This window comes from Ambystoma mexicanum, chromosome 10 (genome assembly GCF_040938575.1).
Source record: "Ambystoma mexicanum isolate Mex_15411 chromosome 10, UKY_AmexF1_1, whole genome shotgun sequence".
Lineage (NCBI taxonomy): Eukaryota > Metazoa > Chordata > Amphibia > Caudata > Ambystomatidae > Ambystoma > Ambystoma mexicanum.
In genome coordinates, this window is record NC_090932.1 from 332,144,461 (window position 1) to 332,162,465 (window position 18,005).

The following is an 18,005-nucleotide window of genomic DNA, read 5'->3' on the forward strand; positions in this document are numbered from 1 at the left end:
TGACTTGGGTTGGAGTCACAGAAGCGAACACAAATGACATTTTGGAACCAAGTTTCGGCAAAAAATACCAACCGGTGAATTTATATTAATTTAATAAACCGGCAGTATGTTCAAGGCTATTTTAAAAAGTGGTAGCCTCGAACAATGGGAAAATCCCATAGGAATATATTCGCGGTCGAATATAAAAAGTAGTATCCACTGCCACCAGCCAAAACTCGGTCGGGGGGGGACTGGACAGTGCCCCCTCGAACAACATACCCCAGGGCAATCGAATTGCCCCAACCAGTACGTCCACAATATGATGGTTTGTACTGGTTCTGTTCACAATTTGAGACTAGTAAAGCCAATGGTGACGTTACATGCCCTGGGAGACAGTAGTCAGTCCCAGGGTATGGAGTCTATGTTTGGGGGTCACTACGACACCTCTGGGCTACTGCACGGAGGGTGCTGTGTAACCCACATATCAAAAACACATGAAACCCTATGGGGAAAAGGAGCCCATAGAACACATACAAAGTCAAAGGAACACCTCAAATCATGTCTAAGAGTGGGAGGAAAAGAGTCCCACTCTTAGCAGGAGAAAAAAATAAACCCCAAAAATCCAGCAAAGCTGCTGGGGGGGGGGGGGACTCGCTAGGTTTGGGAAATTAGCCTTTACAGAGAATTCTCCCTAACACAGTTGGTGTCATTCACACCCGAATTAGTATTTTCATTCAGCTCAAGGGAGTACTTTGTCTTCACTCAGAGCAACATGCCAGAGTGCCCCTCCCATTTCCTTTCACACTTGCCTGCCAGAAACTCAGCAGAGCACAGGGGAAAAGATTCCTTTGTTTAGGGAGAAGGTGTGGAATGTGTTTGAAGCTCAGTGTGGCTAACTTTAACTTTTAAACACAATGTCTGAAATTGTCTTGTCCTAAAATATAAATTACATTTTTAACAAATACATCAACCAATTTCTTTTCAAGCCTATTTAAAATATAGTTGTGAATTGTATCCACCTCTTAGGCTTCTGATAGCAAGTCTTTATTTGGCATACTTTGAGTTCAATGTACAAATTTAAACATGACAGGTTTTAGAAATCGCCAGCTTCTGACAGAGGTGAGTAACGGTATTGCACCCATTTTCAACATAATTTTCCAAGAAAGCAATCTTCAATGTGGATTTTCTTCTGATAAGTGTACTTCTGTGGACATTATATTCATGTGGATTCTTGGAGTAGAATGATTAACACCCCACACGGAAGTTGGATCTTTTGGGTGGTTTGTGAGCCATGATTTTTGCAAATTACACAAACAAGAAAAACAGATTTTCACACAGCTCTGTTTCTTTTGCAATCAGCCTTGCTTTTTGGGCAGCCAACTGATGGGTTTTGGCAGTGGTTTCCTGTGTTACCACTGAGATAGGCAAAAGTGGATGGCGGCCTATTTTTCAGATTTTTACTGCACACTTGTTGGTGATTTTTAGCGAGCGGAATGCTTTCCAGCGGCCATTTTGATGTTCCTGATGCAAGCAATGCACAGTAATGTTGCAGGGCCTGGACTAGTGGGGGGAAAACATCCCACAGGCCGCAGCAAGGAGGGATAGGAATCCGGTGCTGGTAGCCCTCGATGCCGAGAAGGCTTTTGATAGGGTGGACTGGCGGTTTTTGAAGGGGGTCTGACAGAAATTTGGCCTGGGGGTCGGATCATGAGGGATACGGGCACTCTATGTAGCCCCAGAGCCGAAGGTGACTGTGAATGGGCGCCTGTTGAGGGCTTTTGAATTGCAGAGGTGGACTAGGCAGGGTTGCCCCCTTTCGCCCCTCCTATTTGCATTAACGATAAGTGTTAGCTGAACGGTTAAGTAGGGCCCCACAGGTGGAGGGCATTAGTGTGGGCACAAGGGAGTTCAAATGGGACTATATGCGGCTGACGTGCTGTTGCACTTGATGAATCCCATCAGTTCGGTCCCCGCAGCATTGGCAATAATTGATGAATATGGGAAGTTTTCGGGCTTTAAAGTTAACAATGACAAGTCGGTGATCTTTCGGATTGCTAGAGGGCTTTCTAGGCAGAGTGAGGAGCTTGGGCCCCTGGGACTCAGATACAGCTTGACAATATTGGATATTTGGGAACCAATATGGTTAGACCAGGATAAGACCTGGGTCGGGCTAACTACCCCCGCCCCCACTTCGACAAACTATTCGAGGAGATGGCAACTTGGAGTAAGGGTCAGCTGTCGTGGATGGGGAGGCTTAATGCAATAAAAATGAATCTCCTCCGTAGGGTATTATATATTTTTCTGATGCTGCCGGACTGGGCTCCGGAGGCCCAACTAAGAGAAGCCAAGTCACGGATCCTGCGGTTCCTCTGGCAGAATCAGAAACCCAGCGTGGGATACGAGACATTAATATTGCCAAAGTACCGAAGGGGTGTGGGGCTCCCAGATCTAATGTTGTATTATAGGGCGGCACAGCTTAGGGCGATGGTCCCGCATTTGAGAGAGGACCCGGAGAGACAACGGGTTTACTTGGAAAAGCAACACATGCTTCCGGCAACGGTGGGGGAATGGTTCTGGGTCCCCAAGGGGACGCTCCCGAGGAGAATCCGAGAACGCTCACTTCTTGGGGTCTATTGAGAGGTGTTGAGCATGGGGGGAAGACCGGGAGGGATCACCATGTGTCCCTCTCTGATGAGCCATATATGGGCACCCCCGTTGTGGGACGCTACCAGGCCCATGCCTGATACCTTGAGACGGGGTCTGAAGGTACCAGGCATGGTTCAAGGGGGTGCTCTCCAGAGTGGGTCAACTGTGGAAGGGTGGGAAATTCGTGAGCATCCAAGAACTGAAGAAGGCCATGGCTATAGGCAAACTATCAGTGCTTCTCTACCTCAGATTAAAGGGCATTTCTACAGGAGAGAAGTGGAGGGAGAAGGTCCAGAGGGACTTCACACCGGTTGCAAGGGTTCTGGATGGGCACAAGGAGATGAAGGGTCTCATCTCGTGTCTCTATGGGGCTCTGTTCAAGGCATAAAATAAGCGGTATCGCATCGCATTTTGCGATGTAATACCATTGATTTGCGTTTTATTTAAGAAATTATGTCGCACTAATTGCGAAATGATTTCTAAAGCGAGGGTAGTGCAGCTTCAGTACTTTTTTTTCTCATCGCGGTGTTCAGTGAAGGCAGAGGCTTCTGGGCTGGGCTGAAACATTGTATCAATTTATGTGCCCAGCCTGGGAGCACAGGCACATGCTGTCAGTGGAATGTATGTGTAGAGGCCCATGTGTAGAGGCCCAAGCCCAGAATTGAACTGCCATGTGTCCTCACGAATGCATGGAAGTAAAAGGCTGAGCATCGCAGGAGCACACAAAATCATTTATGGGGGCCTGGTGCTGAAATGCGCCTCATCTAAGCATCTACTGCGACGAGGGGGGCATAAGGTCATGCTGGGGTTGGGCGACATCCCACATCCTGGAGGGGAGTGGGAACACTGCAAAGCCTTTGCCATTACAAAGAAACAAAATCACCGTATTTGAAGTAGGCCCTGCAGGTTGATATTTGAGTTCGGGGCTCTGCAGTAGATGCGGGGGGGGGGGGGTGGCAATATTTCTCCCAACTGGTGCATATAGCATTGTGTGCATCCGCCAGCCCATTCTGCTGATCGGCGTACTCTAGCACCTCACAGAAGGCCAGGCTGGCCTGTCTCATAGTCCAGCTGAGCAGCACACTGTTGTCCAGCTGTTTTTTGTAGCCAGCCTCGTAAATTCCAGGTAGGGCAGGATGTTTGAAGAATTCCCATACCTCTCAACACACGTTTTGGCGGGTGTCGCCGTCCCTGTAATTATTGTACTTCCCACCCACCACCACCTCCCCCACGCCCAAACCACCTACACGCACATACACTTCAATGGGCTCTCACCGCCCAAAAAACACAAATCTGGTGTTTTCACCCAACGTGTGCACAGAACAGACTGACAACTATGCATTCCTGTATAGCAATCTGTCACTTTGCATGGCTGCGGTTTCCCATTCACAATCTATGTACATTCAGTGCCTTCATTTTCCTCTTCTAAATGCCAACTATTCTGATTGTTTCACTTGTTATGTGCGCTTTATATCTGACCTCTACCTAAATATGCACATTGCCATTCCATGTTTTCTCCCTGATAGCGGTGACAAAAATGATGTCCAGTCTGGAGTGACACCACATTTAAATTAAGTTGACATGAGCGATCCAGACAGCAAACACCTTTATAATCATGTGCATATAAGTGGTCGATGTGTTCTCTATGGAGCAAGAAGCAGTATATTTTAAAACTGTGGGGGCTTTATAAATAATGCAACCAAACTCTTCTAATTATTGTAGATTAAGGAGCAGTGAGAGTACATGGTTTTCTAAGGATCTCACATGTTGTTTAGGCAGTAAAGCGTTTGCTTGAGCCTAGGCTACACTTTAGGGACTGCACTGTGCCTTCATCTTTATTTGTTGGGACAAAGGGTTCAGCTTTCATGTGCTAACATAGTAACTGGTTTTATTGGACATGAATCTGCACATAACATAACAAACCAACAATATAAAACCCGACTACTCACGGGCAGTATCAGACTCTAGAATAGTAAAAAAAAAAAAAAGTTTTGATAGTCACCTCTATTATAGTAAATGCCTCTGTGCTCAGCACTGCCACAAAAAAGACTTCTAAACCCGTTGCTAACAAGTCTGTCACCTGGTAGTAAAGACGTAGTCTATTTTATGTAGTGCTTCTAACCAGCTTCACAGCACTGTTAATACAAATTATTATCAAACCTAGTAAGAAAAACTGATTTGATCCTTCCTGGGCTTGAACATGGTTATCTACACTGTGAGCACAGACCTCAACAGCAAACACCTAACACAGTGAGCCATCTATCCTGTAGGTGAACCTGAGATGTGTAGCTGTGACAGACTAGTGGTCAGCCCTGTTTAAACTGAAGACTGTAGGAGGAAGGTGCTGCAGAAAGTCACGCAGGCACGTTAGTTATGCTAATGTATTTGTTTGGTGTGAGACCACCATTATTAGCTTGAGAGGAAACGGGGAGAGAGGTGATTACATGCAGGGAGGCAGCCCTAAACCATCAAAGGACCCACCCCAGACTCTTTGATGGTAGGCCCACTGGGCAAATGGCACACCTGTTTAATAGCCAATCCATCCATTGCCCACTATTCTGTATCCACCAGCTGGGGCCTTCACTTCCTACCAGTCCCTCTGCACACTCTACCTCCTGCTCATCACCCCACCTCTTCCTCCTGTCTATTTGTACAGTGCCTTGTTCCATGTTTAGTTATCACACTGCCAACAGCGTTGACATAGAATTATGCCAGTCTGAATTATCACCAGTCTTTGATAGTGGATGACATCATATGGGCAGTTAAATTGCTTGAGCCAAGTGACAAATTGTGATGTGCAATCATAATTGGTGACTGTTACATTATGGAGCTGCAACAAGCACTTTATTTAACATTTTTGAAGAACACAGGCTTTTTGTGAGTGAAGTCATTTCCAATTTTTGACAGAAAATTATTTGTCAAAGATCACACTAGTTAAGCGGTGAAGCTGGGATTTGCACCCAGCCAACAGTTCAGGCACTGGATCATGTTCTCGGCTCTAGTTGTTTGTACAAATGTGTATAAAGTTTCCACTTTCAACGGCTAGCATAATGTCTGGTTTTATTAGACTTGAACAGTGCACATCACATGAAAAACCAACCAATTTTAAACCAGATAGTGTGTGGCCCTTCGTCAGCAGGGTTGAATTCAGAAAGGAGTGTTGGTATGTGTTGTGCATGAAACCTAGATGACTTGCTGGTGTGTTTGAGAAGTTGAGACCAAGCACGCCGAAAAAGAGCAGATGTACACCAAGCACATCTCAAGACACATCTTAGCCATAAATTCCTTTTAAAAAAATGTACCCGGTCTTAATCCAACCAGCTGCTTGTGCCTGTGCACTTTTATACCAAGCACTGGCAAAATGTTCTTACTAGCTTGCTGATAAAACAAAAAATGGTACACACACACAAACTGTGTGTCTTCATTGATATCTTGTTGCAATAAACTGCTCATCCCATTTAGAATATTGATGCAAACTTTGCTAATCATTTAGGTTGGATTGCTAATCAAAATATTTTTATTTAGCATTTTTGACTAATCAAATTTGAAAATCTAATTTATGCCTTGCTGTTAGAATCGAAGGGGGGCAGTCCTGGGGCTGTGCCAGAGATGGGAGAGGGACCTGGGTACAGAGTTGGATGAAACCCTCTGGCAACAGATGTGCCGGAGATCCTACAAGACATATATTTCTTGCCAATAATAAGCTGCACAGCTTGAAACTATTACATCGATGGCAGTATGACCCGATGCGGCTATCCAGGATGTTTCCCATGGTGAACCCCCAATGTGGGCATGGATGTGGAAACGCTGCAGTTTATTGGCATATGTGGTGAGGCTGTCCTAGAGTGCAGATGTACTGGCCAGAGGTCTTGCAGTGGATTAAGGACATGGGGGAGGGTGGGGGAAGGAGGAGTTTGGGCCTGATCTTATGTTGATACTTTTTGGTCTCGAGAAAAGGGAGGACAGGTGGTGTGCTCATATTCCCCCCCGCCCCGCCTCTCCACCACCCGTTAGCAAATTATCTTCTCTTGGCAGGCTGGGCAAACCGCACCAGACACTGGAAGAGTAGGCTAGTACAGCAAGGGATATATACCTGATGGAAAAGATCCCTGCAGCAATCCACAGAGGGGGCGCAACGATAGAAATGGAGTGGCAACAGTTCTGTAGTACCTTTGGGTGAAGTGGCAGAGGGAGGAATACTAGGGTAACAGGACTAAACAGGACTAGACCCGGCCCGTATAAACATCAAACAATGGACATATAACCTGAAGGAGGATAAGTTGGGACTCAGGCCCTAGAAACCACTCGGTGTGGAGTTATTTTGCAGTGCACATAAGAATTGGATTCAATGTGAGACATTCTTATGGGGGAGGGCGGAAGGAAGGAGGGGGGGGTGTCTGTTTTTGGTTGGCAGTGTTTGGACTCCCTATTTTTATATTTTGGGGGTATTTGCCTATTTTTAAGGAGTAAAAGTGGTTGATACACCCCTTAACTGTAGTGCTGCTTATGAGGACCTGTTCCCCAGCAAATCAATAGGATATAATCAATATAGTACAGCTATCTTAATGGTCTGCCGTCACTGGTAGCAAGGAATTCTCTCTTGTGTTGTGCCATGTAATGATTAACATACTACACCACCACGAGAGTACCCAGGGCCATCCTCATTGTTGGAAGATAAGGTCAGTGCCAAACGTGAAATGGTATTTAATATTAATTCAATGCACTTGGCTATAGAGTCGGCAAGTGTGTCATGGTCACTGATGACCTTCTTAAAGGGCTCTTTGCTATTGATGTGAGGAGCGTTAATGCAGATTGACTCCACATTCAGCATTACTAGTAATGTGCACTTTAAGAAGGGACGCATAGCATCCAGTTTCTTCAGTTGAAAACTGGTGTCCTGGATGTAGTATATTTGTGTGCATGTATAATCCGATGGGTGCCATGCTGTTTTACAATTAGTTATGTAGATATGTAAGCATAGAGCTAGAAAAGCACTCATCATTGTTTTTAGCACTTTGGGCAGGTTTCTTCGCTTCACTTCTTTTTTCATTAGGACCCAAACTTTGAATTCCAAGCATTTTTCTTAAGTGCATTGGCCAATAAAGACCTCATCACAACACATTTGAGACCAATAACGGTGTCAGACTGCATTAGCAAGAATGCTCATCACACTGATTTAAAATGTCTCATTTAACAGCATTTACAATATTTACCCGCAGGCAATAGGTCCGTACTTATAGCACACAAAGGATTAGCAATTGTGACCCCGTTTTAAGCATTCGCTATAATGACCGTCAGGCAGGGTTAGCAATATTGATGAGTAGTTGCGAAATTTGCTGCATTGATCACTTGGCATGGGATTAGCAATGTTTTTTGCTAATACTGCAAAAGTAAAGACCATTTGACTGGATTAGACATAATGATCTCATACCATATTAGCAGTGATTACAAAACATGTACATTGTATTTCTCATGCAATCAATCATTCCTCAATGCTTCATCCCTGCAGATGTTGCCCCCCCCCTGAGCTCAAAGGCATGTCCCACCATCCACTGCTCTACAAGCACATCTTGACACCTGATCCAACTAAACACTGCTACAGATGTACTCACACTGCAACCTTTTGGTCACGTTCCCCTACTCCACCCACTGGTAGGTCCCCACTCTGTCCACACTGAATCCCAACACAGGCATAGTACTTTGATCCAGCCACACCCACCCAATCACATTCTACCCTACCATAGAAATGCACCTCAGTTCAACCCCATGCAGGCTCATCCCCACCCTCCATCGATACTGTCTCATCTTTACTCTGTACTTCCACAAGCGTACCATCCCTAGAGACTGCCTCTCTGACTACAGATTATTAAATTAAGCTCAGTTTAAGTGCACATTTGTCCTTCGCCATGACTTTACTGTTTGTAACCCTGTAATGTAATCAAGGATTGAAATATTTCCCACAAACCTGTTTCCCTGGTTTTGACTATGTTTTGCACAACTGCTTTCATTACAGCACTAATTTTCCAAAGAAAGTGTTGTCTATTTCTCCTCTGGGGGTGCTGCTTGTTTTTGCAGAGGACACATTGGGATCATTCTTTTTTCTATAATGTGTCGATTCCCCCCCCCTCCCCAGTCCCATCCACCCTCCCCGAATCTTGCAATGAACCAATTAACTCTCCCGTCTTTCTGCCAATGAATGAGCCCTGAAATGGGAAAGGCTTCATTTGTATTATTATTATGGCTTGCTTTTTCCAAACATCAGTGTAAGAAATATATTTTCAGCCTATTCACTGACATGTGTATGCTGCATTTGTTTCATCCCTTGCCTGATTTAGAGTTGGCATATGAAAGGACATGTACAGTGTTTGAAATAATATATTGACTGAAAGGACATGTACAGTATTTGAAATAATATGACTGAATATTAACTTTATTTTGTTAACCTATACAGACAAGAGACCGCAGCGACGGTCAATCAGAACACGATCAGAGTCTGAGAAGTCAACTGACGCTGCACCAAAGAAAAAAATAAAAAAGGAACAGGTAGGGAACTAGCCAATATATAGTTTGTGTATTTTGTGTGAAAAGTTTAAAATGACTAATATGGGTACTGTAAAGGCATGAAACAAGACACAGACAAAAGATTCAAAGTTCAAACAAATGTGGTTTAATAACTTAAATGTGGGGATGGTTAAAGGCCTAACTTGCTCAATAATAAGGTTGGATTTCCCCACCTAAAGAAACTAAGGAAAGTCTGAGTCAGGAATTTCAACTTATGTCTGTGTCCAAAACCTATATTTGCCCTCACAACTAAAGCTAAACTATGTGTAGGGATGTCAGTAATGCAAGAAACAGTGTCCCCAATAATGATCTTAGCTTCTGGCTTACTTTTCAGCTCCCCTTCATCATAGGCGCAGTTGTTGGACCACACGGTCCACACATTACATGTCACGCAACCAGGAACCCTAGGATTTCTTGCCCTCAAAGGTTCTTCTTTATCTGTACCCCTGTGGTGGTTCACACTCACTTGGCTTTTCCTTGCCAGCCTTTTGGCTTTGCCATAATGTGTTATCCTCTTCACCAGTCTCTTGACTTTGCCATACTGTGTTTTCACATACAGTTCACTTTGTGGTGCTCTTGTTCCTTCACCACATTGCTTTCATACTCTTCAGCAATATTCTATACTTGCATTTCACTGCATTTCATAATATTGTTTGCTTTCAATATGCTGTACATGTACATTACACACAAACATATCTGTTCATAGCTTTGCCTAAAGCTTTCATTTAGTTCGGTATTCAATCATTTGGATCTTTTATTCTGTTGTTCATAGTTTATATTGTCTATTATTTCCCACAACCCGCTGTTTTGGGGTTTACTGCATCCTGCACATACTCCTTCAGTCATTCTGCATTTACTTTGGCTTCCTAACAGCCCCCAGGAGTGCCCTGGTTCAATTGCTTTCCTTTTCACTCACCGGTCCCTGGCGTCTCCTCCGGGTGGCTGCTTTCTCCGACACATTTTCTTCGGAATGCGAGCCCCGCTCGCATTTTTCATTCTCTATGTGGCTACGCTCACTTTCCGCGGATGCTGCTGGTAACTTGCAGCTTGCAGATCTTTTCTGTGCCTGCAGCTCCTGCTGCTGACACCCGACCAGTGAGGTTCCCACCACGTGGCCTTCTCATGGGCCGCACAGACTTCGGCTCCACGGCTCCTTGGTGGTACTTGCCGGCATCCTGGCTTTCCTGCCGGACCCAACTCGACTGCCTCCTTCTGTGCAGGATTCTCCCCTCAGGCCCACAATGCTCAGCCTGGCTTCTCTCCAGCTGGTCTTGCCCCCAAACATGTCAGACCCACCTTTTATGCACCTGCAACCATTTGACAGGTTGCAGGTGTTAGTCCACAGTATTAATTGCCTGACCATAATTAGCGGAGCAGTCTGCAGGCCTCTTCCTCGTCTCAGTACCACAATGGTGAAATGACATATTCGTGTTCATTACTCCTAGTTGGCTCTTCCTCGTCCCAGTACAATGATGGTCTGAATGGGGGGGAGATGGTTTGCAACAGCCTATAAAGGAAGGGGGAGGGTGAAGTTAGTTCTCACAAGAAAAGAGGGGATACTGTGTCTCGCCTGCGGATATCCGCTCCCCATTCCCCCTCCACCCAGGTGATACTCCCTCGCATCTCTACCCCCAGGGTATGGATCCAAAAGCGATGGTCTTTTCCAGGCCTCCTTTGAGGAGGATTCCAGGGGGAAAAGAAGTGAGAACGCCCTCAGGTTCCTCACAGTACAAGCATTGTTTTTGGGCCATGGTGCAAGGCTTCCATTGAAAGGATTGGCAGCGTTTATATAAGTCCATAATTTCTTGAATTATTTGCCTGCATCAGGACCAGACCTCCTAAGAAAGTTTCATCTAGTTGAATAAACCAAATTTACCTCCACATTACCTACACCTGACAGATGCTTGCGAAGACTTATCCAACTGCCATTGAATTCCTTTTTACAGTTGCGTAAGTGGGACTTGGAGAATTGTTTTTCGGTATTCTGTTTCATTGATTTTATTCAGTTTTTAACAGTGTATTTGTGATTGCCTGGTTTACTTTTCCCACTAACTTCTTTCCACCTCAGTGCCTTTTGTGTCCGGACTGTAAACATGGTCATTGATTATTCACTATTTTGCTCAGTCTCATCCATTCCCAAAATGTGGAAACAGCCACTTTGTGGAAGTTAATAGAAATTGTGTCAAAGGACTTGTCCGGCAAAGACCCATGCACAGTTCTCTCATTGCATTGCTAAAGCCACATTTGTGGTGCCTGAAAGTCTGTCCCTGCAGTTGCATTGTGTTCTGCTTACTAGGTTAAGTGAGCTGTGTTGTATTCTTTAATCTACTACACATGTAAGGTTGTTAGCATGTGGTTCTCCTACTTGCTTCAGCTTTTGTGGAACTTGGTAGAGTTACACACCAGTCTGCTTATCCAGGATTGCTTTCATTATCCCAACCACATCAGTTCTATTTGGTCCTATTTCATCTATTCACAGATAAGTAGATAAATCCTAGCAAGCCATGTCACCAGAACGTTCTCATTCAATCAAGGACTTAATGCAGAAGGAAAGATCCGAAAGCATCTAATACTGGGAACACATTTTCCTGTCTGAACAATTAGGCTTGTAAAAAGCCTAACACATCTTACTTAAATTGAAAGCAGTTAGAATGAAGATCTTGAGATCATTTTAAAGTCAGACTACCCAATAGTCCTTTTTTTACACTTCATATCGAACCATCTTCTTTTTACACTTTTTACACTCACTCTTTATGCTCCTGTTGCCACTACTAAGCCATGCTTTGAGGAATTCTGTCTCACTGTCGTGATTTTCATCAGACTCTGCATGCCAGAGCCTAAACTCCACCCAAAGGTGATATAAATATCCACCTGGGACTGTGGCAGGTTTTATAGCAGAGAATAGGGCTGCACCTGAAGCAAGGCTCTAGAGAAAGTTGGGTCTCTGTGCTTTGTAAGATAAACAACTACCCCTCAGCACCTGACAGTCCATGAACTCTGTAGAGATAAAAGGGAGGAGGGGGTAGAACAAGGAGAAATAGGGACAATGTTTTAATTAATATTTTACTTGGATGCTCAGTAGCATTGTACAGTTTAACCCATAGTAACCTCATTTTACCTATCAGAATTCTGTTATTAATCTAACATCCTGTAATATGCTTAGTTCTCTCTTCCTATTAGTTAATTTATTTTGACAAATCAGAGTGTCTGTTCATTAATGGGTTCTGCAAATCATTAGAAGGAATTATATTAGCACATTGTTGAGTCCCCATGTAATCTCTAAGGATAGGGATTATTTTATTTTCTAATTATTGGTCACAATACCGCTTAGATTGCTTATGCAAGGGTTTGTGGGTCTGTTTAGAAGTTATTCCTTTGCAGTTGGATCATTCACAATTTTCTATCTTGGAACTTCCTGATTAAAGGAATAGTTCACTCTAAAATTATATTGTCCCAAAAGATGGGCAATAATCAAAAACCTATATTAAACATCTTTTTAAAGAAAGTTCCTATGTAAACTTTTGAGCAAACGAGGCTCAGTGTTTACATGGGAGCATCCATTTTGTCATTTCAAGCAACCTCCTCTGCTCATGGTAAGCCCTGCCCTGACGTCACTAATCCTAGGAAGAGCCCGGGAAACATAGAAAGAAAACCGCAGCATTTATAAATACAACATAAAACTGGGGGAGCCCAGGTGACTCAAAGCTGAAGCCACCGAATACAGAAATACAATGTTATAAATGCTGCGGTTTTCTTTCTAAGTTTCCCGTGCTCCTCCGGTTCGGAGCAGCCTAGGAAACTTAGAAGGAAAACCGCAGCATTTATAAATACAACAAAGTTGAATTTATGATTGCGGTGCTTTGAAAAAATAATGAAATAAGAAAGATATACTAGTGTTATTTCAAATGGATGAATCCTTATAGTTCTTACCTTCTGCCTTCAATTCATATTCATTTGAGGATGGCGCCGCCATCTTGAAAATGACCTAAATGCAATTAGCGTGATGTCACGTATAATCTTGTGGCGTGACGTCATGTAAACACGGGCTGGGCATCACTATTGCTCGTTTATATCAAGAAAATCCTATAGCGTAAATGTTGCAACCTTGTGGATCCTTGGTGTGAACATTGATTAAATGTTGGCCAAATAGAAATTATTTTACTGATAATGGCATCAAATAGATGGAGGGGTTATTTATTTAATAGGTGCCCTCGCTCGATTGGTGTTTCAAATACACCTTGAGTCACTAGATATCGCTATGTTGATATAGTATTAGTTCATAATTTTATTAAGTCATATTAATCAGCGAACATATGATCCCATAACATGCTGTATAGCTCTACCTATATGTGTTCGATTTAGGAGGGTGGAATTATCTTATTTTCGAACAACACAGCATTGAGATACTCCACAATCCTGTTTGCCATGCAGGTGATTAGTCATTCCCTATGCCCGATGCTAGTTCTTACAGGTGACAGTGATAGTCATCTTGCCAGTGTAGTCATGCTAACCACAGTAAGGATTATAAGTGAGGTTGTTTACTTGTCTCATTTCATAAATTGATGGTGGCTGAGGTGTGTGGCAGTTCTAGGCAGAGCAGAGCTGTCCACGTCGTTGTGCTGCAGGAAGTAGCATTTCTTTCACACCATACCGCGGAGCGGTGTAGCGGAGCTGTGTGGCTGAGGTGTGTGGCAGTCTGCCGCAGTCCGCTGCAAACGCGCAGTAAACGCACTCCAATGGAGCCGGAGGTGCGTCCAACAACCGCCGACACGGAGGGGAGGAGAAGGCAAAAAACTATGACGGCATCCATCGCACCCATTGAGCCAGGCGGTGCAACACGTAGGAGAAGTAAGTCAGCCTCCCTACTGAAAGGGCTGGGAGGGGGGGTGCATTCCATCAGGGGCTACCTTTCCCCCAATGCTAATCAGACCCTGTTTGGTGCCAAAACTGCGACATTACAATCGCAGGGGGAGAGGGGGGAGAAGGACATATGCAGCCCACTCATCCCATCTGAGTCACTGGATTCGGTAAATACTGCAAATTTAATTCTACCAGCCCTACGCGATCAGACTCACCTCCCGGCAACTTGCCACTCCAAGGACCTGCAGCCCTCGAGTGTGCGGGAGCGGGGAATAGGTGGGCAACAGGCAACAGGGCAAAGGCATTCAGAACTACCACAGGGACTGGGACAGGGACAGGAGCCTGGGGTTGAACGAACTGACTTTTTTTTACACACAGACTCAAACCAAAAAGATGTCCCGTGCCCCGGAGTCGGAGGGGCAATGTCAACCAACTCAGCAACCTTAGCAGACAAGATATTGGGTTCAACTAACACTATACGTATCCAAGCAATGTTCCACGAGGACGAACAAAGAACTAATAACAACCTCAAGCTGGGGGATAATGCCAGTGTTACCATCTGTGACTCCACCGAGATAGAAATCGAACAAAAAGGACTGCCATATGCTCTTAACATAGAGAAGATTTCGGATTCAGACAAAGAGGACGTTGAGAGTAATATCTCAACGGACGAGGAGTCGGAGGGCTCCAATAAAGAAACTGATGCGGAACAGGAAAAATTACTAGGTGGAACGGCGAAAACTAAAGAGAGATCTAAAGTGAACACCACTTCTAACCCAGGTCTCCAAAATCAAAAAAAAAGGGGAGACGAAAAACCAGCTAAGCTGACCCAACAGGGGCAACTGACACCAAGGAAAGAGCTCAAAAAACCAGGACGACGGCCACGAGGCCGCTATAATCCACCTTCGTCCCAGCTACTAAAAGTTCTTCTTACTCAGCAACCTAAAAGAAAACCGAGTATAGAGACCGAGATCTCGGATGCAGAAATGCTTGAAATCGCGGCTGATTCTCAGCCAGCACAAAAACAAAGAAGAACGGAACCAGATATAAGGCCGACATACAAGAACAGGCTTGCGGAACAATCTCAACCTCACAGGGTTCCGTCAGTAAGAAAAGCACCCGTTCCGGACCTTGAAAATCTAACTGAAATAATCACCCCGAAGAATCAAGCAAGGTCTACCAGTGTCCCAAACATAATTAGTTTGGACAGTGCACGATCTATAAGTCCTTCGATGAAAAAACCCGCAAGCATTGAAGAGATAATAATCCAAGAAGAAGGACAGGATGAGGAGGTCAGGGAAGTGAAATCTCCAAATAAGTCAATGGACGTAACAATGTTAGATCCCCAAAATAAAGAAGATAGATGGGCCTGGACTAAGCCCCACCTAACAAAGATCCAAGAAAAGGACCATGCAAACGCCAAACAAGCGCGGCAGGGTTTTGATAGCAAAATCTTTGAGAATGAGAGGGCGACTCTTAGAAAAGGGGGAACTCCAGATAGACCGCTGGGGGCCACTGGATTAAGTCCCGCACTGGAACTCCGAACATCGCCAAAAAGATCTGAAAAATTGCTCACCCCCCCAAAAAAGAGACGCCTTAGTGAAATTGCAGCCTCACTACAAAAGGACTCCCCCAATAAGAAGCCGGATATGATTGCGACTATGTCAGCCATGACCGTAGTTCTAGCATCTTTCTGCAAACTATACGAAGCAATTAAAGAAAATGTGCAAAACAATACGGCAATTTTATCGAATGTGATGGACAAACTTACCCTCATAGAGACTCGCCTCTTGCCAATAAATCAAAAAACACCTAATCTGGATAACACCTCTGATTCCAAACGGAACACGAGACCACCATTAAGCGAGCCCGCATGTACCCTGTTCACAAAAAAGGGAACAAATCTAGGGGTTTCACAGGAAATTGAGAACCAAAAAACGCATTGGGAAAAAAAAATTGAAGCCCTGGAAAGAAAGATCGAAAAGCTTGAAATGCTAAATAAACACCTTGAGACTCCACTATCGAATACTGCTACCGTGTTGGGGGAAAGGGGAGATCTCCATAAAAACCACGAACCCATTATGTTGCTCTTAAATCCCAAAAATCAGAAACAAGGGCCCAATGGGGCTAAGTCAACAAAATCGCAGTTACCTGAAAAAGAGCTGAGAAGTATGAAATCTAATTCACAAAAGCAAACTCCGACTTCGATGGAAACGATCACCGAATTGTCGATAAAGAGCCCCACGAAACCACAACAAGAGACCAAAAGCCGAGAATCCATAATGGGCTCCCCAAGATCACCGAAAACAATGGAAGAGTTCCTACAATGTGCAGAGATAATGAATATCTCCACCTATTCTGAGGATGGTTCAAATATAATATCGGACTCACCTATAAAAGAGGTCCAAATAAAGAAACGAACAAGCAAGGCTGACACCATTGCCCGCAATGTGAAAGCGACGGATGGGGGTCCCAACAAAAGGGAGACTAGAGCATCCTCCGAGAACCTGGACCAAATAGCAAACGAACCAATAACATATAGTCAGGCGCTCAGATTAACAACCAGCCCACAGACATCGAGAAAGAGAAAAGAGGAGACGCAGAGAACTCCAAATCGACAAACCGATCGTGAAGAAATTAATGTCCGAGATAACACTTCAACAAAACCAAATAAGATAATTCGAGTCTTTAAACTGGAACAAATTCGACCAGATAGATACTCACTCATCTTAAATAGATCGACAATACTACAAATCATAAAGAAAGTCAAAACGTTGAAAAGAATTACTTCGGATGATCTGATATTAGTGGAACCCTATCATAGGGAAAAAAAAGCAAAAGCCTTTATTCACCTAAAAGCAGAGATCGTTGCATACATCAACGAATCAGCATATCAAGATCTGCACCAAATGGGGTTCCACTTGTGGGAAATAAAAAGTAGCTCATACAGCCGAGACATCGAGGAGGACAAGAGACAAACACGAAACAGCCAGTATCCCCTCAGATCCCGATTTGAAAATCGAAATTGGGCCCAGAAAACTCCCCGCTCGCAAAACTCTCGAGCATATCTTGAGCATCGAAGATTTCTAGATAGAGATCGAAGAGACCAATCGCCAATCAAAGAAAGAACAAGGACTCACCCAACAGGTTATAAGAACATAAAAGATAAAACGAGGCACTCCGAACAACCACAAAAAAGGTTAAAAGAACTAGATACTCCCACCCCTCCACGAATCAACCACAACAAGAAAGCCTCGGGGGAGGACACACACACCCTTCAATCCTCCACAGAAAAAGGAGAGCTAGAATCACAAAGAATGGGACCGTGGAACTGGATCTCATCAAGATGAACAAAAAAACAAGCAAAATAGCAATCATCGAAGGTGGGGGTCCGTGAAAACAACTCCAAAAATACAACACTCGACCACCCCACAGCGACCTCTTTTTCTCTTGCCTCTTGGAACACGAGAGGTCATATGCATCTGACAATGGCAGGAGACGTCAATCTAAATCAATTTGACATACTATGTTTACAAGAAACGTGGCTCTCAATACAACCAAGTCTGGATGGGTACTCGGTCGCAATCTCTCCGGCAGTAAAAGGCCTACTCGGCCGACCGTCATCAGGATTGTTAACTGCCATAAAATCTAGCTCGGGTCTAACAGAACCCAAAATCTGGAAACAATCTTACGAAACACTGGTAACGCTGACTTCCCACACCCAGAGAAAGGCCAAGATGGAAAATGTTTTCCAAAAGACTGTAGCAATACTCAACTGCTACTGGAATCCACAAAGAATGTCCACCAAAACTTTCTGCGACAATATGACTAGGGTGATCGATCACCTATATGCAGAATTTGAAAAAATTGAAATCATAATCTGTGGCGACTTTAATGCTAAATGCATTCAAGCAACGAAGGACCGAGCTTGCTCTAAACTGCAGCGACAGTGGGAAGAC

General features: G+C 44.2%; 1 protein-coding gene across 3 annotated transcripts in view; it reads left to right on the forward strand.

Moving 5' to 3' along the window:
* Positions 1-18,005, forward strand: part of NSD3 (nuclear receptor binding SET domain protein 3) — a 2,619,674-nt gene that overhangs the window by 783,544 nt on the left and 1,818,125 nt on the right. For all 3 annotated transcript variants that reach the window (XM_069617934.1, XM_069617935.1, XM_069617936.1), the window contains exon 8: positions 9,077-9,168. In XM_069617934.1, the coding sequence (XP_069474035.1) occupies positions 9,077-9,168 (92 nt within the window). The remainder of the gene's footprint in view (positions 1-9,076; positions 9,169-18,005) is intronic.